Source organism: Lathamus discolor, chromosome 2 (genome assembly GCF_037157495.1).
Source record: "Lathamus discolor isolate bLatDis1 chromosome 2, bLatDis1.hap1, whole genome shotgun sequence".
NCBI classification, from domain to species: Eukaryota; Metazoa; Chordata; class Aves; order Psittaciformes; family Psittacidae; genus Lathamus; species Lathamus discolor.
Genome location: NC_088885.1, coordinates 58,545,881 through 58,570,781, shown reverse-complemented (window position 1 = coordinate 58,570,781; position 24,901 = coordinate 58,545,881). Strand labels below are relative to the sequence as shown.

The 24,901-nt window shown below is 43.2% G+C and overlaps 1 protein-coding gene across 4 annotated transcripts in view; it reads left to right on the top strand.

Moving 5' to 3' along the window:
- ALS2CL (ALS2 C-terminal like) overlaps positions 1 to 24,901 on the top strand; it is a 45,649-nt gene that overhangs the window by 18,319 nt on the left and 2,429 nt on the right. For all 4 annotated transcript variants that reach the window (XM_065666963.1, XM_065666965.1, XM_065666964.1 and 1 more), the window contains exons 2-22: positions 206 to 314; positions 1,179 to 1,371; positions 3,190 to 3,255; positions 3,975 to 4,140; positions 4,551 to 4,679; positions 5,013 to 5,132; positions 7,268 to 7,344; positions 7,738 to 7,804; positions 8,543 to 8,739; positions 11,188 to 11,253; positions 12,071 to 12,169; positions 13,940 to 14,098; positions 14,410 to 14,521; positions 16,028 to 16,105; positions 17,629 to 17,756; positions 19,654 to 19,827; positions 20,404 to 20,497; positions 21,077 to 21,234; positions 22,612 to 22,680; positions 23,680 to 23,853; positions 24,751 to 24,793. In XM_065666963.1, the coding sequence (XP_065523035.1) occupies positions 206 to 314; positions 1,179 to 1,371; positions 3,190 to 3,255; positions 3,975 to 4,140; positions 4,551 to 4,679; positions 5,013 to 5,132; positions 7,268 to 7,344; positions 7,738 to 7,804; positions 8,543 to 8,739; positions 11,188 to 11,253; positions 12,071 to 12,169; positions 13,940 to 14,098; positions 14,410 to 14,521; positions 16,028 to 16,105; positions 17,629 to 17,756; positions 19,654 to 19,827; positions 20,404 to 20,497; positions 21,077 to 21,234; positions 22,612 to 22,680; positions 23,680 to 23,853; positions 24,751 to 24,793 (2,478 nt within the window). The remainder of the gene's footprint in view (positions 1 to 205; positions 315 to 1,178; positions 1,372 to 3,189; positions 3,256 to 3,974; positions 4,141 to 4,550; positions 4,680 to 5,012; positions 5,133 to 7,267; positions 7,345 to 7,737; positions 7,805 to 8,542; positions 8,740 to 11,187; positions 11,254 to 12,070; positions 12,170 to 13,939; positions 14,099 to 14,409; positions 14,522 to 16,027; positions 16,106 to 17,628; positions 17,757 to 19,653; positions 19,828 to 20,403; positions 20,498 to 21,076; positions 21,235 to 22,611; positions 22,681 to 23,679; positions 23,854 to 24,750; positions 24,794 to 24,901) is intronic.

The window sequence follows — 24,901 nt, the reverse complement described above, 5'->3', positions numbered from 1 at the left end:
TGTTGTCTTCCGTGACACTGGCTCGTATTGAGCTGTTTGATTTCTGTATCCTCTTTCAACATTTTCAAATGTTTTGGGGACAGCAATTACACCTGTCTGTGCTGCCAAGAGCAGGAAAGGCTGGTTGTTTGCAATGAGCACTGAAGCCTTGTTAGCTGGATTCTCCTGCTAGGGAGTTTATGTGTATTTTCTGTGTTGTGTCCAGGACATGTGCACAGCTGAAGCAACTGCATCTCTGCTCCAAGTGGAAGAAACCTTCTCAGCATGCCTGGCACGGATAGATGCTCTCATCCTCAAGCCTCTACTCCAGGCAGGTAGGTCAGAGAAGACTACTTTTTTTGTCTGTAGTCCTAGCCTTGAGTCATTGGCACAGCTATGAAGTGACTTGTAATTAAAACTCGGCGGCTGAGGACTTGCTAGAGGCTGTTTTGCTTGAGTGAGTGGTATGTAAAGATATTTAATTTAAGATGGTGAGCCCTTAAGGATGGCTGTGGCCTTTCATTTAAGCTTAGGACCATGGCTCCTGTTTATTTAAAGGTTGATCCAGATTCTAACCAGTATCAACCTGCTGCGAGGCTTGTTTCCAGAATGGTACGCAAAAATCCAAACTGCATCTCACATATGCGACCCCTAATCCATGCCCGTTCTGCTTCCCTGCTCTTGGTCCATGGTCATGCCTGTCTTTGAAGGTAAAACTTGTGGGTGCAGGTTCTGAGCTGGCAGTAAATCAGAGCAGCTCCACTGAAATAACAAATTCAAATAAATATTCACAAGCCTGTCTGGCCAAAAGTGGTGTGACTGGATTAGGCCCATAGTGTGGTTCCCTCTTATGTCACTGCCTTTTTGGTGTTGCCTCCAAGGAGATTTGGAGCAGCCCTTCAGGCCAGGGACAGAAAATTTTCTGCTGGTGCTCACGTCTGAACCCCTTGGTCTGCCCTGACCACATGCCCCACAAGAATGTGAAGGACAAAGCCTTAGCATGTGTAGCCCATGCAATGACTCATAGGGACACAACCCTAAATAATCTTCATCTCCTTCCTCCCTGTCATTGTTTTCCAACAAGAATGTATGTCCTTTACACTGAAAAACTGGAATGAGTATTAGATGTAGGCAATGTTTTCCACAAGACTTCTTGGAGGGGTTTCTGAGAGCCTTTTTCTTCCATCTTTTCATCAAAGAGCCTACTGACCAGAAGGGAAAGGAGAACTTAAAGCTCTTCCTGCTCCTGAATGACCAATTTCAAGCTCTGTGGAACCTCACAGAAGAAAATTACCGGATTCTGAAACAGAAATGCAGCACCTCTGAGTCATTCTGCATCCAGGACATTTATACTGTCTGGAAAGGAGACCTGTTTCTAAATCTCTACATCCAGTAAGTACCGAAGCATTTTCAGTAGCTGAAGGGACAAAATAACCAAATTTTTCATCTTGTAAGTTGGTGCAATTAATTTGTACATTTAATTTGTTCAGTCTTGTCCACTAGTGTTCAGTCATTAGGTCAGTGAAGTGGTTGCATTCACTGCTCATGACAAGTGCTGGGCAGATAGCATAATGAGCCCTTTTTGTAGCTGTGAGAGTGCTTGAAACCAGGACAATGCTTGTAAGAGAATACATTGTAAGAGAAACTTACAATGCTTGTAAGAGAATATTTTCTCACAAGTATAGGTTTTCTTAGTGCATCTTAAAAGTGGGAAGAGGATAGGGGGGTAGAATTTGTGTCTGGGTCACTTATGAAAGTGAAGCCTGAGCTGTCATCAGGGAACAGAAAGATGTGTTTAAAGGACTCAGCAGGGACATGGAGAGAAGATGTCACCAGGCACAGTTACCATTTTGTGTCTGTGCCACAGTTTTATGCTTTTGGGAAGGATATGATGTGTATGAGCAAATGATGGATGTAGTGTGATGAGAAAAACATACTGCCCCATTGCTCTTTCTATAATTAGCTACATCTGCTCCCCATCTGTCTGTAATGCAAAATAAAATGTTTACCAAAAGCACTGCAGTGTATATAACCTGTGTTGATGTCCTAGAGAGAAAGCTATCATTTATGGACATCTGAGATGACATAAAAATCAGACAGTATTCAATCCTTCATTCATCATGTTGACCATAAATGTGGCCAAGGCAATACAGATGGCCTTGTACCGTCTGTGCAGTTTGGCACCCACACATGGGAGATGGGCATACTGACTTCTGGGTGTTACTGTTCATCTAGTCTTGGTTTTAATGGTTTTATGCATGTGGAGGGAGGAGGAAGGAGGGACTGCTTTGTATTTTGTTTTTACTTGGCATCATTTTTAAAAAGTGATGTACAACAAGTTTTACCTTTATATGAATGGGGTTTGGAGCAGTGCGTGTTGCTCATTTGGGAACTGATTCAATGAATTAAAACTGATTTGCTTTAAGCATGTGAAAGATGAAAACTTGTGCTGAGGTTTCAGATGACATAAAGGAAAGTTTATCTTAAGATCTAATTTCCCCTCACTTCAAAATTAAACCTGTTTTTGTTGTGTGTCATGCAAAGAAAAGGCTGGTTCCTACCCACCTCTGCTGACTCACTCTGTGCAGTCCTGATCCTAACAATGTCTCGTCCTTATTGGAGTAATATAGAACAAAGCAGAGCTGATGCTTATGGGCCTGAAAATCAGCAGCAAATGCATGTCCCTGAAAAATGTAAATAGTGATAATTATTCTGGACTTTTTCATAACTTACATGGAAACAATGCTGGGAGAAAGTGTATTTGCTGACAAAATATGGCTCGATCTCCCCCTAGTGTGAGAAGAGATTCATTGGCGTGGGACACCTTGACTTTACCATTAGTAATATAGGCCTGCTACTTCAACCAGCGGAAATTCATACATCTGACGCTGATCTTAAGCTCAGCCTCTGTAGGTTAGCTTTCCAGGACAGTTGTGTAAGCTTACTTCTGCTTCTGCTACATGCCAGGATGATTTAAACTTCCTGTATTGCAAAAATCAACCAGGCAGTTACAGCAAGGAGCTGGTAAAGGAGGCAAAAGGGGACTCAGCCAAGGTGAAAAGTACGGTAGCTATGTCTCTCTGCCTTCCTTGGAAAGGTGGACCTGACATGACATTTTCAAATTAGCTTCTTCTATTTATCACTTAAACCTTTTAGCTAATGTGTACCTCAACTCATGTTTCTGTGTGTTTGTTTTTTTCTTGCCAACAGATATTTTGTCACTTTCGCAAACTATGTTGTAGTCCATGGCTTTGAACATGCCACAAAGAGCAAAAGGTCAGTGGGATGAAAAATGCTTGTTCAAGGGGCTGATAGGAACACAATGATATTGTAGGGTTAAGACAATTGTAAGGTTAAGCAGCACCTTGCAGTGATCTCTCTTCATGGTTCAGTGCCTCTGTTCTGAACTAGCGGTACTTGCTGCTTCTGCCATCTTCTGAGACCATGGCAGTAGCTGTCTGAAGGCTTCCTCTACATATCTGTCCCCATCTCTTTCTAACCATGCCTAACTCCTTTTGCAGGTGAGGAAACCTGTAAATTTGAAATTTGGAGGATTCAGATAAGGGGTGGGACCTGAGAAAGGGTTATGTGGGAATCTAGCATATTTCCACTGCTTGTCCCAGATGTTGTCAGATTCTCATGAAAATGGCAAATAAAAATATGAATGCTAGATGTGAGCAGATTCACAGCTGCTTTATCTATGTCACCCTCTTGGTGTGCAAACCATTGTGAAAGTCATGCTATATTCTGTACACCTGCAGGGGTGGTTCCTATTTGCAGAGACAGCTGGGCCAGAGGCAGGATGGATGGTGCTCATTTGCCTCATTTCTGTGTGTTTAGTGTACAGATATATTTGCACTATGTTATCTCCTACTCTCTCAAGTCTTTCTCTACCCTCTCTGGGGATGAGGTGGCATATAAAGTTAGGGAGGTAAGGAGAGAAAATTTGCAGAAAAAATATTTAATGAACTTTGCCTTAATTCACTATCTTGCAGTGAAGCCTGGAAGCACCATAAGACAGTGCTGAAACAATTCCTCACAGACTTCACCTCCGAGACCTCCATGTCACTGGCCTTATACACTGTTCTTCACAAACCTATCCGAGATCATATAATGCAATATATACTGCTCCTTACTAAGCTGAATGAGGTTCTCAAAGAGGTAGGAAGCTTCTACATGATGTTACTTGACGGGCTTATGCTAACACTTATGCTTGTGGGGCTTGGTGGGGCTTGGTGGTGGTGTCAGTGAATCCAAAGCAGGCTGGAAGGAAACTTATTTCCAGTTGACATTCGCAGTGGTAGTAACCAGCACCAGTGGAGTGGAGCCCACCTGAAGGTCTCAAAGCAATAAAAAGTGGCAGCTCCAGCTTAGTACAAGCTACTCATCATATAAAGAAGCTGCAAAGGGTCAAGTAACTGGCCTAAGGTTGCACACTTCTGTTGGTCACAAAGATAATGGTAGGTTTGGGAGGCTTTCCTAGGCTAGGTTTGGGAGAGGGTTGGACGATAATGTAATGTCCTGCACAGCTGTGTCTGAAGCATTGCTCAAGCCCTGCCTTCTTTTATCAGGGCTCTGAAAAGGACGTGGTTACCAGTGCCATCAAGGAATACATGAAGCTTGAGTCTTTCGTCAGCCAAGTCCTAGATGAAGCTTGTTTTACCAAGTCCTTATGGAAATCCTTGGGCTACAAATTCACAGTGAGTTATGGATGTAGAAAGTGGCTTGATGGGGAGCACTTTTAGAGGTCTTACACTTCTACTTACCCATGGAGAAAATTTAATATGGATCAAGAATTTGAGGCTTGGTTTGAAGCCAACAGAGCAGGGCAGTGTGGAAGCCTTGGAGAAACCTTATGGTCACTGGGTGCTCTAGGTGCTGAGTGCTGTGTCCAGTTATGTTGTTACTGTCAGCTTGTGCCACTAGTCAGATGACTTTTGCAGGAACTGTTGGCTTAATTTGTCCGTTCCCAAATCCTGATGTTTCCTGATGCTGTTGGTCCTTCCTCTTTACCTCTGTGGTTCCCTCTGCAGGACATGCTCTGTGTACCTGAAAGGAGACTGCTGGAAGACAGCAAAAATCTTCCCATCTCTGCCAGCACAAATCGATCAGACCGGATCTTGCTCTTTGATGATGTCCTTGTGCTGATTCAGGCAAGTCTGCAGTCTTTCAAAGGGATTGGAATGGCAGTGCAGATAAATGACAGTAGAATTCATGTTTCTTTGATGCTGAAAATGAAACATAGCTTGGCTGTTGGCAAAACCTTGTCTCAGATCCATGCACCTGTGGTTTGCACTGGAGAATAAAAGAAAGCCTAATGAAGGAGGACTAGGGGAGTGTCCACATATTTTTTTTCCCTGGTAAATGTATGCTATCCAGCCACCACAGGCACTTTTCTAGTAACCCAAGCCCATGCCTGCCTATGAATCAGTCGATTTCTGTCCTTGTTTATGCAAAGGGGGGCTGATGGTCAAAGATATATACTGTAAGCACTCTTGCATGGGAATAAACATGATCTTCCACTGTTGACTCTGCTAGTGGCATATGAGCAGAAGTTGCAGATGTTCTTGGGGCTATTTCAGGGATTTGGGGCCTGGGTGTGAGGCAGACAGGGAGTGTCTACAGTCATGGATAGCTAGATGAATAATGTGTGTTCAAAGCTGTTCTGCAGCATGTTAAGTAAGTCCAGCTTGGCTTGCTCTGACTGATAGCACTCATAATCTAGCAGGGCTCTTTTTATGTACACCTCTCTCTGCTTGCTCTTTAGTCATGTGCCAGCGCCTTGGGTGTCCAAACATGACTGTCTTGTGAACTGATACATCTTATGGGCTCCTCCAAACATGAGCCTTTGTGATAACGCTGAGCAGTTCTACTCAGCTTGCAGGGCCTAGGCCTGGGGAAATAGGGTGGTGATTATCTCATCCAACTTTACATTGTGGATTTCTTAGCACAGTCACGATCTCACTGTGAGCAAGTGCCCCCAGGCTCCCTTTATAGTCAGGGGAGAGAAACATGCACTGCCTGGGTGTGTTTTATCTGACCTATTTCAGATGCCCAAATTAGGATGAGTTGAATCATGTCCTCAACTCCGTTGACTAGGAAGAGAGTGCAGGGTAACTAGCTCACACAGATACTTACATTGTAGATGTCTCTGTTCAATGGTTGTAAATCACTATGTCCCATCTGCTGCTATGACTGTTATTGAGGCTTGGGGAGATATAACTGGGCTGAGATTAAACTGGTCATCTTGGGCTGATAGCAGGGGTCTGCTGATGAAGGTTCTGGTGCTGGGAATCTGAACCCCCTCTCTTCACTGCTCCCCCAAATCTGCTACATACATCAGTGATTAACTGTGGTGAATTCCATAGTGCTAGTCCTAGAATCATAGAATCTTAGAATGATTTGGGTTGGAAGGGACCTTAAAGATCATTCAGTTGCACCCGCTGCTGCCACAGGCAGGGACACCTTCCACTAGACCAGGTTGCTCAAAGCCCCATCCAACCTGGCCTTGAACACTTCCAGGGATGAGGCAGCCACAGCTTCTCTGGGCAACCTGTGCCAGGGCCTCACCACCCTCACAGGGAAGAACTTCTTCCTCAAATCTCACTTGAATCTACCCTCTGACATTTTAAAGCCATTCCCCCTTGTCTTATCATGGCATGCACTTGTCGAAAGTCCCTCTACAGATTTCTTATAGGCCCCCTTTAGGTATTGGAAAGCTGCTATAAAGTTTAGCACCTAACCTTGACCAAGTACATCATTACAGACAGCAGCTCTGTAGTGGGGGCATGGGGACTTTACACAGAGAAGAGAGATGTAATATTAAATGCAGCCTTTACGCAGCATTTCAATCATTTTAGTTCATTCTTTTTGATGTACTACTCATCAAAATAGTGACTGCTTAAATGTACTTACGAGCCACTGTTGGCTGTGCCATCTGGAGTCCAAACCCTAGATAGATCATAAGCAAAACTGGGGCATGCTGGGTGCCGGTGCTGATTTGGAGGTGCTGACATGTGACAGGGAAGATACTCCTGTAGTGCCATCCTAGGATGTCTGCTACTGTTAGTTGTAGCCATGGTGTTATGGAACACCACTTACAAATGTTAAACAAAGAACTTTCTTCCTTCTCCTACCTTTCTTCAGCCTCTAATGTCTGTCGTAGAGTGGAATAGATGTGGACATCAAAAAGGGAATTTACAGTTCTGCTAGTCTTGCCCTGCTGCTCAGTGGGGCAAAGTGTGATGTTTATATCAATAACAGGAACATCATCTGTCTTTTGTTCCAGGGAAACAGCTTTCAGAGTTTTGATCTGAAACTTGTGTGGGTAGATGAAAACTGCAGGAAGAAATCAGCTCCAGGACTGTAAGTGAAAAATTTCCACTTAGAGATTGAAGAAAAAAAAAAAAAAAAGTGTTCAACTTGATTGTGAAACAAATGAAATTATTCAAAACTTTGTCCCATCTCTTTTCTACCTAGTGGGATTGGTTCTGGGCTATGAGCAGTTGCAGCACCTCTCAGATGGGATCACAGCATCTTGGAATTGGGTTGCTTGCCTTTGCTGACATATTGAAATCAATAATAAAATTGTTTTGTCTCCAGGCTTAGAGAACAAAGATGAGTTAACTAGATGAGTCAACTTCTTGAGAAGGAAAAACTCACTGCAAAAGAACTACTAGTTCCTAAAGAGGAACGGGAAGAGCAGGAACTGCTGTTTAACTGAGGATTTTGTGATCTGTAATGTCTTTTTCTTCACAGGTATGGACTCCGCATTGTAACCCCAGAAGAAACATTCTTTCTCTCTGCTAAGGACCCACAGATGAAGGTTAGCAGTGGGCAGGGTGTTTCTATTCCGCTTGAAATACAGCACACTAAGTTTTGAAATAGGGGAATAGCATAGAGGGGATGGCAGCTCTGTAGCAGAGGTCACTACTGAGTGGAAGTTGAAATCCCTTTAAGCGTCAGGATTTTAGCTTCCTAATCAGGAGACTGATTAGTGGGCTCTGTAACTGCTTAAATGCAACTGAGGTCTTTCCTCTTTGATTTTTGTTGTGTTTTGTTTTTTTGGTGGTATTTTTTTTAATTTTTATTTATTATTTAAAGCAGAATAATAAGCAGTGTGGGGTTTGTTGGTTTGTTGTTGGCTCGGGTTTTTTTCCCCTCTCTGTTGAGCCAATACTGGATTAAATGGCCAGAGGTGGCCTAGACAGTTAATGATAGATGAAGAATACCCAGGTGCTGGAAGTTATCTGCCCTGGGCAGTAGTGTATGCTACAGTCTCATCAGCACGGTTCTGTGTCAAGGCAAATTAGTGGTGGTGAGAGTCAGGCTTAAATGGCATGGAAGTGTTGTGCATTGGTGCAGTATCCAACTTGTGGAATCCAAGATAACACCTCCTGTTGATGCTGTAGATGGGCCATAACTCAACAGCCCGGCCAGCTGAACGGCACAGAATCAATGGGAACCGAACAGCTTCTTGCAGCCTCTCCTGAAGTATCTCCTGTTGGAAGCTATTGTGCTTTCTTCACTTGTTAGTCCAGCATTCTTCTTCCTCTGCCCCCAGGCTGTTTGGCAATGGAAGCTGAACCAGGCTGTCCGGCAGGCGCTGAATGGGAAGCGAGATTTCCCATTGTGGGGCAAGACTGGTGAAGGCACTGAGCCCCCATCCTGCCGCTTCTTCACCTATGTCTTCAAGCTGGAGGGCAAGTTCAAGAGTGCATCCTATGAGGGCGAGTGGCACTGGGGAAAGCCACATGGCAAGTAAGGAGCCTTTATTGCCCCTTTCCTAAACAAGAATTTTCAAGGACGGTTCTGTCTTTGTGTAGCACTGCCTGGATCTAGTGGTTCCACAGGTAGAGGTATAGATGTCACAGAATGCCTGTGGACATGAGGTGGTCCATCCCATGCTGAGGATCTGGACCACAGACTCCAGACTGGTGATCTCCCAGGGCATGTCAGCCTCTCTAGTTACCGCCTCACTTGTTTCCAGAGGGAAATCTGGTATTGAGGACAGATTCAGGGGGCATTTGGGACACATTTGCTTGATTTCAGGGCTTAGTCAAAGCACAAGTCCTAACACGTGATCAATTGTATTGTAGATGTCTCACTAGTGATACTGGTTCATGCAGTAAATTGTAACGACTGCCCGTAATAATGTGATAATGATCACATAGAAGGCACTTCACTGGCTAATGCCTGTAATTAGGACTTAGACTTGAGCTAATATTTATTTTCAAGATCTCATCCTGAGGCATAAAATCTTAACATCACCATTGCAACAACAACAACAAAAAAAAAAACTAACATCAAAACCTCAGTAAAAAACCTTTGCTTGTGAAAGAGACAAATTTTTTATCCTGTGTTATCAAAATCTATTTTAACATCCAAATTATTATTAATGGAATTAAACAAACAAACAAAAAAAGAGTCTCAAATGCATTTTTTTGAGAATATGAGAACGGCTCAGTAAATCCAAGTGAAGTTTAAGAGCAAACTCTGCCAAAAGGAAATGATCTGTAAATCAAAGGTTAAATCTTCCCAACCAAAATCTTTTTGATATAGGATAGAGCACAGTCTCTGTTTTTTGTGAAAACACATGAAATACAAGCAACGTCCTCAGACACGAAAACATCCTGGTTTGAAAGATTTATACTTCCTGAGTTTTACACAGTTTGTTTACAATTATTATTGAAGTAAAAAGGGTGTAGTGACTTGGTTTGAGAGAGACTTAAAATAATGAGAATATCCCAAATCAAAAGCTTAATCCTGAATCTTCTATGGAAAAGAATGTGCCTTGCCCCAGAATAACATCAAATAGGTGTTTAGAGGAGAGTTATGCCTGACTCAGTCCTTTACAGCATCCCCACTTCCCCAGCGCCTGCATGCCTATTAGAGATCTGAAAACCACTGTGTGCAGACACAGAGGGACAAGCACCTCTCCTAGCTCTTTGTGTCCTCCTGTCTTAGGGTTGGGGAAATGGAATTAATAAATATCTCTGCTGCTTCAGATTAAGTCACTTGACTGAGACATCCCAGCAAATCTGTGATAGAATGAAGTGATTTCAGGTGCTCTTAATACCTGAAGCTTTAATTGCTGAATTTCTAAGCCTTCTTTCCCACTCCAGAAATTACTCTCTTATGTGACTTGCTACTAGCACAAGGTTATAGACCAGCAAAGCTGGCCTTGATGGCTTGTCCACCTCCAAGGAGAGGCTGGCATGGCAAAGCATATGAGCAGAAAGCTGCAGCAGTGTGAATCAGGGCTCTTCAACAAAAACATCAGCATTTTTCACTGGTCTGTCCCAGAACTGATGACCTGGTGCAAGAGGGAGATACTCCCCAATGAGAAATAGCTTAAACCATCCCTATGGCTGAAGCAGGCATTCTCTCTGGCTTTGTCAGCATTCATACTAGCAAAGCTAAAGGCGATACATTTAAAATTAGTCTGACCCTTTCCCTCTAAATATCAGAGAAAGACCCAGTCTCACGTGGGTGTACTTAAAGCAGCAACCTCTGTGAAAGTCAAACAAATGTGTCATGGTTTTGGTACTGCACAATCTTCTGTAGTCTCTGTTTGGAGAATGTGTAGGGAGCAGATTGTGTCTGGGGTGATGCAAGAGTTAAAACAGTGAGTGGGTGTAGGTGGAGTGGAAGACTGGAAGGGAGGTAATTTAGCCATCACATTGACCGTTCCAGTCTCATTTTGCATCGTTACCTTGTGTAGTCATTCCTGCAACCCCACGAACAAAACAGATAGGTAGGATCCTTTTAGGCCAGTGCTTGTCTCTTTTGTTTTCATAGCACTCGATACAAAGAAGTTCTGGACTGTGGTGTCATTATGTTGTCTTGAGGATGTGCCATGTTGGAACTTCAGCTGGCTTCATCACATGCTGCGCTACAATTACAAAAGGGCCATGTGCAAGGTCCTAAATGCATGACCCAGCAACTCTACAAAATCTTTTCGAGATTAGAGATTAGAGAACTCGGAAGCGGATTCTCTCCATACATGCCAGGGCATGAAAACATTGTGGTATTAAATCCTTACAATGCAAACCAAAGTCCCAGAGGTGCCTGGAGAACTTCTGTGTCTCTCTCCCCTGAGAAAGTGTTTTGGTGTTAGCCATTTCAAGGTTGCTTCTTGATACCTTCTGTTGCAGCTGTGAGTGTTGCTGGTGACATCCCTTGTATAACACGTGCTTTGAATTGCAGGGGGACACTGAAGTGGCGCGATGGACGCAACCATGTTGGAGATTTCAAAGAGGGCTTGGAGCATGGGTAAGTCTTGAAAACCAGGGAGTTTCTTGCTTTCAAAATAGACTGAGAAATGGTTCCTCCCAGGGGTACAGGGACACTGGTGTCCTGTAGGAGGACACTATTTACTGCTACAGACCAATTCATCTGACCTACTCTAGACACCTGACTTAACCTAAAGTGAGAATGTTGACAGTGACCACAGTAAAAGAACTGTGGGAAGATGACCAATTCAGATGCAGATATTTCCATTCAGCTGGACAAACCTGACCCCTGATCCCTAAATCTAGGTGAATTTATTCATATGGAATGCTTTGAAAAATATATTTTTAGATATCTTAAAAAACCTCTTTTAAATGAAGAATATTTGGGGCAAAGAAAATGTACAATGAAATACCAATATTATTTTTCTAAATTTTTTAAAAGTAAGACTTTTAGATTTCTCATTTTTACTTGAGTTCAGAATAGGTTAGGCTTTTAAAGGGAAAAGTCCCAATACTTTTTGTCAGGATTAAGAAAACATTTTGTTTGGACCAAAGCAATTGCTTTTGTAGTCTAACTCTGCCCCTAAAATGGAGAAGGGGTAGAGAGGGGACAAAAACGAACAACACTGAAATTGGCTCTATAGAAGAAGCGATAAGAGACTGTGACTGCAGCTCACAAGGAGGTGAGCTTTTCCTTGGACCAAGTTCATTGACACCTAGAAATAGTGTCAGAGGTAGAGCTGATCCTAACCATGTAAATCAGCTTGGGAATTTGGAAAGTCCTTAGTTTTTAATCTTCATCCAGTACAACAGACCTGCCTTTTGTCATGCTAACCTCTGCCATATGCATCTTGTAGGTTTGGAATATGTCTTGTCCCACGCCGATCTGAAGACCGGTATGACTGTTATAAGTGTCACTGGTACAAGGGCAAGATGAGAGGCTATGGAATCTGTGAGTAAGTAAAACCCAAAGACAGAATCTGGGCAAAAAGGGGACTCCATGTATTCTAAGGGTGAAATGTTCCCACTTCACTGTGGAAGGCTCAGTCACAGTGCCAGAAGCTATTTGCTTTGGAGATGGGCAGTGTGGCTTCTTCACAAGCTCTGAGTCTCCTGGACATCAGAATAGTAAGAGCTTCTCTGCAAGTTGTGACTGTTGGAACTACCTGGTGCAGCATCCCCTGTGCACTATATGTGAGGGTATAATTTTGTATTCATTCTTGCGATTGCAGAGCAGGAAGAGCATGGTGTGCCATCAGCCCTAGACAGACTTGATGGAGCACACAGCTCACTCTGTGTCCCCTGGCCATGCTGCCTGAATTAAATCTTGTGTAGACTAGGTTTCTTAATGACGGATGGGGGTGTTAGTCTGGAAGTCATAACTGTTACACTGAACTACTGAAGGGGGTTGGTTCCTTCAGCTGGCTCACTCAAATTCTGAGCTTAAACCCAGAGCTTAACTTAACAAATAGAGTCTGAGATTTTCTTGTTTGCTCATCAAAATGCTTCTGGAAACAGTCATTTGTACACCTGTGTTTCAAAGCGCTGCTGGGAATTTGGATGGAGCCTGGTCTCTACTGTGGGCACATGGTGGTGTCCCAGCCTTACCCACCACCTGCCTTCCATTTAGAAAGCTAGAAATGGCAGTGGAGGCCTGCCCAGGTTGTAGGTATAAACCAGTTTCATTTGCAGCCTAGGGGATAAGTGGACAGGACCAGCTTGATTCGTTTATCTAGCAGTGAGCACAACAGTATCCCCATCTTTGCTTAGGTCACATGTGGCTTGTGGCCAGATGGGTTGGCCAGTGTGAAGACTGGACTACCTGCTGTTACTGCATGTTCTTTCCGCTGCTTTCATTGCATCGAGTGTGACAGATGAAAGCACACAGCCCAGCTTTTCAGCTGCTTACTGTGGGATAGGCCATCTTCCTTTCTGCAACCTGCATGTTCTGTCCCTTATTTATAAATCAGACTCAGAAATGCAGAAATCTGTGGGGAACTTGGAGCTATCTGAGCAGCATTGTGCCCGTATCTCTGGTGTCAAATGTAAGAGCATGTTCATAATTACACGACAGCTCTGCTTAGCATGTTTTCGCTGTTGCAGCAGTGAAGATCTGCTGGCCAACATGGGCAGGGCTCAGAGAAGTTCTTCTCAGCAGGATGATCCCAAGAAAAGGGGTGGTTGGCAAGCAAAGAAAGGGGAAGGCAAATCTGGCTTCCTGCTTGATTGTAGAATCAAGGGATTCCTGCTTCCAGGGGTGGGGCATCCCCAACTTCTTTTGGTAACTTATTCCAATGTCTCACCACCCTCACAGTGAAGAACTTCCTCTTCATAGCTCATTTAAATCTCTCCTATTTCAGCTTAAACCTATTCCTCCTTGTCCTAGCATCTACATGCTCTTGTTGATCTGATCTGCTCCAACCCTGGATTAACCAGTGGTCACTGTGATTTGGCTGGTGAGAGGTCAAGGACTGAGTAGCCTCTCCCAGACAGCTGGAAGCCTAAGTGTTTTGTCCTTAGATAATATTCCTGTGGAGTGATTAGCTTGAGTGGTGCACATTCCTAATAGTAAACATAAACAACTACCAGCTCCAGAGTTGTCAGTCAGATATTTAGAATATTTAGCCAGCAGATGAGTCTAATCTACTCACTTTCCTGGCTTCCTACTCAAATAGTAGCTATCAAATAGTCACTGTCTTAACTTCTGTCTATCTGTCTCCATGCAGGTATGGGAATGATATGGTCTACAAAGGTTACTTCAAAGACAACGTGCGTCAAGGGTTTGGGATACTGGAAAACTGCTCAGCTGAGCATCCATTTAAGTACACAGGACAGTGGGAAAATGACAAGAAGAATGGATATGGAGTCTGGGAAGACAAAGATAGGTAAAGGTGGTACAGATCAGAGCAAGCTTTAGGGGCCTGACAGATTTTTCCCCTCTATTGGCTGGGGTAAAACCTCATGTTTTGATGAGGAGACTTGGGGATGAAGGGGTGATACGTTCGTCCTTTGCTATAAGGCTTCAGCTCCTGAGAAAGCATTATATGAACTGAGTTTGTGCAGTACATCTGGCACTTGTGCTGCATGGAGCATTATATCAGGCAAAACTAGCACCAGTAAGTTAAACATCAAATTGATTTAAGATCTAAGAAAACAGGGGAAAAATATATATGTTTTGTTTTCCATTACATTCCAGAGGAGAGAGATACATAGGGACATGGCTTGATGATCACAAACATGGTCAAGGCATTGTAGTAACCCAGTCGGGTGTCTGCTATCAGAGGACATTTCATGCTGATAAAATGGTGGTGAGTACATACTTTCAGTAGGCTCTCTAAATTAGTGGAATGTGGAATTCCCCCTCAAGGGCAAGATAAAGATTTCACATCATAATTAATCTTTAAGGGACAATGCAAAGCAAGAAAATGTAAGCAGTGATGTTTTACCATGAAAATGTTTTTGAAGAACAAGACCTAGATTAAGTCTTGTTTCTTATCACTTTCCTGAGGTGCAGGTAGGAGCTAGATGTGGGACTGCTGCTTCTCCTTGCTCAGCCTAAGACCCCTTATAGGTCTGGCTTTTAAACTGACCATCAGGTCAGGATTACAGACCAGAACTCCTATGTGAACTGCTGCACAGTTATACATGATAATACATCTGTCTTGGAGATCATTAAGTCTTTACCTTTCCAATGTGAATTTACCTATAACAAGTTGGCTGTCCAGTTCGTTGAAAGTTTAGATGTTCGTAGGGAAAGCAGAAGGGATTGGCATCACTAGAATTGGCTTGGAGGTAAAAAGATTTCTTCTAATGAAAAATACATGCTTAAAAAAACAAACAACCCCTTCCCCACTCACCAAATTAGGACAAAATGTTTAGCATGGAAACTTTGTCGGAAGGATTTTCCATAAAACCTCCATCTGTGGGGAACCAAAATAAAGCTGTCTTTTGATTTGCCAGCTGCCAAAGGCTCCTTTAACTTCACAAGGCTTCCGGGTGGGGAGCAATCACTTCAATTTTCCTAGTGGAAAATTGGTATGGCCAAGAAGCTTCCCTTGGAAACCTTTTATTTTTGCCAGAAAGGGTGCTTTCCATCAAGAAAATCATTCCAACGGAAAATGTGTTACAGCTCTAAAAGTGACCACATTTTCTGGCTGGTATTGGTACATGTAAACCTTCGGGTCCAAACCATGGACTAAGCCCTAACAAGAAGAATCTTTCCCCACTCATAAATTGTCCTGTGTCTATTCTGCATCTTGGTGCTCCTTCTCTGAAATGTATGCTACTGTAGGCAGCCATGGGAGTTTGGGATGTAACAGAACAAGTCATTTAATGAATGCTTAGAAGCAGCTAATTAAAGTCCTGTTGACTGCACAGCAAGAGACAAAGCTAATTCTACATAGCAGCTGCCTTCCTCTTTTCTCTTAATCATTTTGCAAAGAATGACACAAATGGCTACAACCACCTAAAAGTCATAGGATCAGAAGGACCATGAATTTACCCGTATGACAATTCCTGATGACCATTCTTAGTACAGGAGCCTGCCTTTTGTTCCTTCTTCTAAAGAAATTAATGCAATAGTACTGTTGTTTAAAACCTCCTGATTATTCTGGAACTTCTCTGTGCAGTGATTCCTAGTGGGTTATCTAGAGCACCTCACATGATTTTGTCTTGAGCATTGCGATGTATGTTGGGCTTCCAAAAAGGTTCTCAGAATCTACAGCCCATAAACAGTCCAAGCCAGTGTCTCTAGCTGAATGTAAGCAGATAGGAAATTAGTGTCATGAATTCACTACTTCTGCTTTGAAATGAAGGGTTCTGGGATTCTGCTCTTGGAGGATGACTACGTCTACGAAGGGAACTTCACAGAAGATCTAACATTTGTTGGAAAGGTGAGCATTTCCTTCATCTCAGCCTTTCTATACAGTAGCATGCTTTCCAGACGGCTGAGGGATTAATCTTAAAAGTTCACACTGTCCCACTCCACTTCCCACCAGGAAAAAAAAATAAAAAAGTCCCCCCCCTTTCTCCCCCCCCCTTATTAGTCTCATTCACAGAAGCAAGGCTGCAGCTGAGAGACTTCCAGTAGCTGCAGGCTTTGCGTATTGTTTTGTTTTTTGCAGTTTTGTTTACATTGAGGGTTTTGGTTGTTTTGCTGTTGGGTGTTTTTTTGGGAGGGGGGTTGTTTTCTTTTTTGGTGGGGTATTTTTGGCTGCGCTTTGCAGCTGTACTTGTGATGCTTTTGTATTCTTAGAACAAATATTTTAGCCTTTGTAGTGGTTGGGAACACAGGAAATGTTGCATAAACCAAATGGAGTTGCAGTACCAGCACTAGAATGATGTAACTGACATTTTAACATAGCTGAGGGACCTTGGAAGCTTAATTTTGCAATCTGGACACTGCATTGACATATTCAATGTTTTGTGGTTGATCTTTAACAGAAATATCTGGTCAAAGTGTTCATAAAGTGCCCTGCTCCAGGGAAAACCAGCCCTCCAGCTTGTTACAGAAATCAGTGATGAGTCTGACAGGAAGCGTGTGGTTATATCAGAACTGAGCAGATGTCAAAATGGACACTTAGTAACGATTGCAAATGAGGCCTGTCATTTACTGACTTGTCATGGGAGGAAAAGGCGTCATCATCTTCTTCAGCCAGAAGACTTGGGGTGGATTTTGCGGAGACTGATTATATTGCTTACATACTTCCTTCAAGATGAATGTTTAGTTTTAGTGGTTAGTCTAGAAAAATCTGTTCTTTATCTAAAGATGGGAGTGCTTCCTGCTATTAGCAATGAGGATTTTAGGCTTGAGTTCAAAGCCAGACTAGTTACAATATTGTTTGGATTTGGATTTGATATGATTAACCTCCAAACCTCTAAATTTGAGTCAAGCTACCGCGTGTCTTCCGTATTTGCCTCAGAGAATTTCAGTTTGTCTTATAGCAGCAAACACTTTTAAAATGTTTATGGTGAATATCATATACCCTACCTGTGAGGCCAAACATGCTTGTGACTTTAACAAGCAGAATTAAAACAGGGGAGAAATAAAAGTTTCATGCATTCACTCTAAGTTAGAAATAGCTATTGTCAAATTTAAGCCAGAAAAATGTATGACTCAAAGAAGATATTGGCTGTAAAGCATAACCCAAGTATTCTACTCTGTGACTGTGGTGGTCTTTCCCCTTCAGAATACTACGTGTATCATTCAATAGTGAGGACCTGTTGTCTCCAGTGACTGACATCTTAATGACACTATTGCTTTGGATGCTAAAATTCTGCACCTCTGTCCTGGAAGTTGCTCTGAGTCATCATTTCAGTGGCTGGCTCTGTAGAAAGGAGAATCTGTGATCTCAGTCCAGCTTGTTTCCTCTCTCTAATGAGATGTTGGCAGAATAACCATTTTTCTCCCTTGCAGGGAAAGCTGTCATTTGCCAATGGCTTCACTTTGGAGGGAACCTTTACTAACAAATTGGGCCAAGGCCTTCAGACGCACGGCATCTTGAACACGTCAAATGAGCAGCTGGATGACCGGATAACCAAAGCGTGAGCAACAAGAGCTTACTTCTTGGGTCATGGCATGTGTTTTGACTCTACTTAGAAAAGTACTGGGTCAGTCCTTACAAGGATCAAGGCAGTCCTTGCTGAAAGAAAGACATGGATCTGTTGGAGCAAGTCCAGAGGGAGGCCATAGAGATGCTCTGAGGGCTGGAGCACCTCTGCTATGGAAACAGGCTGAGAGAGCTCTGCCTGTTCAGCCTGGAGAAAAGAAGGCTCCAGGGAGACCATAGAGCAGACTTTGAGTACCTAAAAGGGGCATATAAGAAAGATGGTGTCATGGTTTAGTGGGGATAGACATTTCAGTAGGGCCTGTAGTGATAGAACAAGGAAGAATTACTTCAAACTGACAGAGGGGAAATTTAGATTAGGTATTAGAAAGAAGCTTTTCCCTGTGAGGGTGGTGAGGCCCTGGCACATGTTGCCCAGAGAAGCTGTGGTTGCCCCATCTCTGGCAGGGTTCAAGGCCAGGCTGCATGGGGCTTTGAGCAACCTGGTCTAGTGGAAGGTTTCCCTGCCTGTGGCAGGAGGGGTTGTACTGGATGAGTTCCCTTTGAACAGAAACCTTTCTATGATTCTATGATGGTGATCTAAAAACTAGTTTATATGCAGCGAAAGAAGGAGAGAGCACAGTTTGTTATTTAATGTTAATGCCACATGGGAAGCAGAAAACAAACGCTCTGCTCCCACCCTGCCACCATCCACCCAGCGATACTCCCATCCTCAGACTGGATAAGGTTTTGGAGACTTAACATTTTCAGCGATTGGTACATGTGTGTGCATGCACACATGTTGCCCAGGTTGGGTTGCCCAGGGAAGTTGTGAATGCTCCATCCCTGGTGGTGTTCCAAGTCCAGGTTGGGCAGAGCCTTGGGTGACATGGTTAGTGTGAGGTGTCCCTGCCCATGGCAGGGGGGTTGGAACTAGATGATCTTAAGGTCCTTTCCAACCCTAACTATTCTATGATTTTATGTTTCTGTGTATACAGACAGATGGGACTGAAGCTATACAGAAAAAAATGGGCTGCTAAAATGGATCACTTGCTCCTTTCCTGTCCTTCTGTGCAACTGTGGATATTATTACCACCTGATACTGTAGAGGTGTGAAAAAAAAAAAGAAAAAAGATGTGAAGCACAGCACATGAATCTCTGAAGAGCTTGAATTGTGTAGTGCTCTATGTAGAGGAAGGCTGTGGTGCCAGGATCAGAGCTTCATGGGGCGCTGATGCTGCTTTGGCAGGCAACAGTGCAAATGCAGGGCAGGAGTAACTGATCTGAAGCTATCCGGCCACATCTTCTGATATAGACTCTTATCCTCAGGACTGAACCCTGCAAAGGGGTGCTCTGGTTGCCAGGCTGTAGGGCCTGGGTTTAGTCAGTTTAACCAAAACGAGTGAGTTCCAGTGGGAAAGACAGGTGCTATCGTCTGAGGTTAATTCCTCTCATAAAACCCAGTTCAGTTTCATCTCCTGTTTCCTGTGCTTTTCAGGCAGCAACAGCTACTGGTTGTGGTTGCTCAGCTGTCTTATTACTGTAAGTCTTCAGGCTTTCAGCTGAGATTATAGTCTATATTTAGAATGATCCATAAGTGGAGCAGAAAGCCTGTGATCAATTCACCTGCAAAGATTCAGATTATTGATGTTCCACATTCCACCAGGATTTTTTTTTCACCCAAAGTACCATGTTGTTAGGACAATAGACTTGAGTTGCTTTTTGTTGAATCTTTTTTTTTTGTTTGTTTGTTTCAGTTAGGCACCGCCATCTCCACAGCTTCAATAATTATTGTGGTAAAACTGGATTCTGGAGAACCTTCCATATTTGAAGGTGAAGTCTGAAATAATTGAGGAGGGAGGCAGAAAAGCCTAATGGCACATTGTGTTTTGCAGTCAGCTGGGCCTCGAGGAGTTTCCTGTGGAGAAGAGGTGGAAGGGAATCTATGACCAGTTCCTGGAGTTCATCCACTCTGGCTGCAAAGAAGAAACAGAGGAGTCTTTCATGGGGTTCCACATACAAACAAGCAAGGAGCTGCGGAAGTCTCAGGAGTACCTCTTTTGTCAAAGGTATGAGTATTGCATGCCTTTATCACAACAGAGGAGCCCATTTGTATAGAGAGGATGGTGGTTTACATTAGGGTCTGCCATGTGTTAAAGTTACGAACCCAAGTGCTATCTATTTGTTCCTGCATATGAGACAGGAGGATGAATTTTATGCCTGAATTTAAGGTTGTGCTATTGAAATTCATTCTTATACACGAAAATTTGGATGGGATTAATTTGATTAAATGTATGCGTCTGCATGTGACTCAGACATCACTGCCTCCTCTTGTATTTGAGGGAAACCTAGCTAACATCATAAGCTGATCCAGAGTAAACCCATCTCTCCTTAAGAAAATACCTAAAATAGATCTGACTAGCATGTGCAGGATGCAACTCAGGCTGGTTGTAAGGTGAGATGAAATTGAATTTAGAGAATCACAAGTATCATAAGCCAGTCGAGCAATTCCACTGAAAAGGATAGAGAAAAATTAATTTCTAATAGTCTTAGTGCCCCCTTGGAATCTACACACAATACCAATTTGGATTTATTCCGGTTCTTCATTGTGTGTTTTTTTCCTTCCTCAACTCTCATCTTTTCAGGGGGACTGAGGACGTATCCTGGAAGTCAGAAGATATTCTTGAAGAGCTTGTCGAGCACCAGGGGCTGGAGTCACTACCAAGTTATTTAGAGAAGGTAAAGTTTTAAGCAACAGTGATCCATGTCTGTCCACTAGACCACGGACATGGGTCGTAGCAATTTTATGTTGCTTTCTGTTAGCACATATAACTTTGCCAAGAATCTTCTCGAGACTCTTCCTTAAATTAAGTGTGAATATTTATGTTTGTGAAGAGGAGGGTTGTTCTTCATGCTTTTCGCACACTCATTTTGTGCACAGCTATGCAGGCCAGGAAGTGATAATTAAGCTTCACTCTTGGTTCTCAAACTGTGTCAGGGAATAACCAGGAGCTTGAAATGATAAATAAACTTCCATGAACTGTCAGTGATTGTTTTTCACTCAACTAGCCTTTCCCCGAAGCACCCTTTGCTCTCTCTTATCTCATCTCATCAGAACAGCAATTCTACTAAGTGTATTTCTGCCAGATAATGGGAAGAGAATGAGCTTGTGCCAACAAAAATAGACTAAAATTATAGTTGATTACTTCTAGGCTTGTTCTTCTTCCCTGACAACAGAAGATTGAGTGGCCTTTCCATGTTATCCTCTCCTAATGGCAAGGGCTGACTTGCAAAATTTAATCTTCCTCTATCATGCAGGCATTGAAGTCTTCCCTGCACCCACTGGGAAAGCTGCTGAAGGCCTTGACAATAGCTTTTCAGGCAACATATTCTGGGATTGGGGCCAACAAACACTTGCTGACTATGGCACAAGAGGAAATCAAGTACTACGCAAAGAAAATATGGGAGTTTTACCAGTAAGTCAAGCACTTTGAGTCCTTCCAATGGGTATGACCACAGAGGGCTTTGCAGTGTAGGCCACTGGGGTAAGTTTTTCAGGTGACAGGGTTGCTTTATTTTGCAGCATATTTCTTAGGAAAGTTGCTTCATAATGGTGCCATATAAAGAGTTATTTGCAATAACTGAGGTCATATGGATCTAGAAAACCTTTATTATCCCCATTGCTCAGTACATGACCCAGGGACTTTAATGTTACTAAATCTCACCGAGTTACAGCAGCTCAATGAGCTGTTGCTCATAAGAAGGCTTAATTTAGATAAGCACAAATATGAGCAAGAAACCACACTAAGTAATGAGGGCAGCAAAGTATATTAGAGCACACAACAGTGCTGTTCAATGTATCTGTTTGAATAAAAAATAGCATAAGCTTAACATGCCTCAACTCAATGGGAGTTAAGAACATGCAGTGTAAGCACGTTGTTGAGGCTCGGCTGGTGTGGGTAGTGACTGTAAAACAAGGTTGCTCAGTTGTGTGGTTGTGCTTTTGGGTAATTAAAGATTGGATAAAATGCTTGATTGGGTTCTGTTGCTGTTTGAGCATCATTTGGGAGAAGATACGAGAAATGCCACAGTAGGCAGAGGTGAGGAACTTTGCCTCTAGCTGCACTCAGGGTGGTATAGCCTTAAAAATAAGAGGTTGGATAAAAGCTCTGTCATTATCAGTGTAGCCTTGTGTGCTTGAGGAAGACTGCCAGCTTCCTCAGGCATGAGGGGTTGTCTGTCCTGGAGCAGTCTGAGAACAGCAGCACAGCTGATGGGAGCAAGTGAGATTTGATTCAGTTCATCTGAACTACATTCATGAAGAGTACATCAGGTCTGACAACCTGAGTATTGGTTCATGTGAAGGTGCTTCTGAGCTCAGTGCAGACCTTGGAAAGCTTGCTTCATGCCTCAAGACCTTTCACATGCAGGGTGGGGAGGCAGACCTGCCTTGCTCTGCTGTGCCCTTGGCTGAGTTTACTAGGCTAATACTGCTACACCAAGAAAGACAACCTTTCCCTAATCCTCATTTTAAGATGATGAAGTTTTGGCTTGGAAATATCAAGACAAACGCAAGCCACTTTTCCAGGTTATGAACATCCTCCAATGTTCATAGGTAGATTAAAGAATTAGTTGGTATGGCAGGTCCTGAAACCTCATGTCCTACCCTTGAGTAGGAATACAAAGAGATGGTGCTCGATACACAGGATCTCCAGAATGACCAGCTTTACTAACAGCTCACTTGATGTTGGGACAGCTGAGCTCCTCACTTGTGAATAACAAATTACACTTTAAAAAATGAGGGAGGGAACTAAACCTCAGTTTACAGAACCTCACTTCTGCTGCTCTTGTAGGGGTTTGCTCCGCCTGGCACTGGAACAGAAAGGCCAACTGCCTGTAAAGCATGTGGAGGGAGATATAAGGTATGTATCACCACTGGTTGTTTAATTTTAAGATGCTTGGACATATGGGGTGTCTTCTAAAATACAGTAAGTGTTGAACTGATTATATTTGTTCATTTGGGTCAGGTTTAGTGTCCACAGTTCTCTCTGACTGCAAAGCTTTCAGTAGTTATACTTGAAGCATAAGCACAATTTATTCGTGTTCTGCAGCAGAATAGTGGTGAGTTGGAGGTGTGTGTGGTACACAGCCTGGCAAGATTACCCACACCAGCTACTGTGCAGCAGCACGGTTGTGTGTGAGAGAGCAGTCCCAGCACTACCATGTGCTTTGCATTAGTCACAGGAACTTGTTCAGGGACAGTGACTTCCATATCAACACTGAGAGAAAGGCAGGCCTGGAAATAGGGAGTACAGCATGGGGAATGTGGAAAAGGAGGTAGAAGACATGATATTCCTAGAATAATAAGGTAGGAATAATTGTGGGAGCCCCAAGTTTATGTTTTTTGTGGGTGAGAAGAAGCATCTCTGTCCAGCTGTCCCCATTTTGTTTGGATTTATCTTTGCTGTAATCTGGAGCCATCCCCATGTGGGCTGAATGAAGACAAGAGACTAGTGGAATGGTAAGGAGCTAGAAAAAGGCTTTATGTGAATTTATTTGGTTTTTGTCCCTTAAGAAATAATAGGTCCTCTACTGAAACAGCTCAGAAAGAACAGCTTGACATAGATCTCTAGTGCTCCAGGTTTCCTTGTGGTTAAAGAAACAGTGGAGAAATTGTTACCCGTCCTGTCCTACAGCATAAAATACACTTGCATCTCTAGCTTGTGGGCACACGCATGCGGGTGTTGTATAGGTCATTACTGTCCAACTGTGACATAGAACAAAAAGGTGGAAGAAGGCTGGGAGAACAAGAGGAACACCTTGCAGGCTCAAAACCTGTCTCTTCCGTTGTGTGCCATGGGGCTTTTGGCAATATCAAGGTTATAGGTCTCACTGTAGGACTCTGCTTTTCTCTGCCACAGTGATCAGAAGGCATGCAGCATGGTCCTGCCACTGATCTTGCCCTGCTTCTACCCTGAGCTTTTCATGCTCTACATGCTCTATCATGAAAGAGAAGATGACCTCTACTGCCAAGGGATTATGGATCTAAGTCTGTTTCCTGACATTAAGCTGCTAGAGTTTCTGGATGTGCAGAAGTAAGTGAAGTTTTTTCATACCAGAATGTAACCCCATGATACCAGCTGGGAAAGTAGCAGCCAGGGAAACCTCTGATAGGATAGGAGGAAAGGACATACAACCTTTTCCTGAGTCCATCATTTGCTGTAGCATGGAAGTTTTTCCTAGGCTGCCAGAGGAAGTCCTGCCTGGAATGTCTACAATACTGTCTGGAAGGACAGCATTGACTAGTGGAAAGCTGCTACTAGCTATACTAATGTTAATTTTGTGTAACAAAAATTGTGTCTTCCAGCTTACCAAACAAATGCCTTCCTCCAGCTCAGGACCAATCAAACTGAGTTTATAAATGCGCCTTAGAAAGGGCTGTAGTCCATCCAACGGCATCTGCCGTAACAACGTAGGGACAGAGTCTCAAGACAGGGAAAAGGCTGTGGAGACAGATGTTTCCTTCATCCATTCTTGCAGCTAGATCCCTCTTGGGAAGTGAAACCTGAGGATCAATGATGCCTCAGACCAAAGAGGCACAGTAGCTTTTCTAACACAGCATCATCTGCAGTTCAAGGACTTTGGCAGGGTAACAGGAGACCTGGAGTCTCAATTTGGCAGTTTAATTCAGTCTAGACTCAGTGAGAGGAATTGATTCTGAAAGTGCCAAAACTCTCAAGTGATTAGTACAGGAGCACCTGTGAGTACAATGAACCCTGTACTCAGGTTAATGAGTTCAAGTTATTAACTATTCCTGTAGCAAAGAGACAAGCAAACAGCCTCATGCATCTACAAGAGTGCATGAGTAGCGTGCGCTTAGCATGTATTTAGTAGCATCACCTTGAATAAGGAGATAAAAGCAGTCAAAATTGACTAAGGGTGAACATACGGAGACTGGCCTTCTAAATCTTTTCCCTGTTATCTCCTTTCAGACACCTCTGGCCTCTGAAAGATCTCACCCTGACAACCAACCAGGTAGGAAATTATGCTAACAGCTAGCTTTGGTGTGTTAGTGAGTTGGCATCAGCCTACATGTTGGTGCTGACTAATAATGGAGCTTCACCTAAGTAACCACAGGGCAGA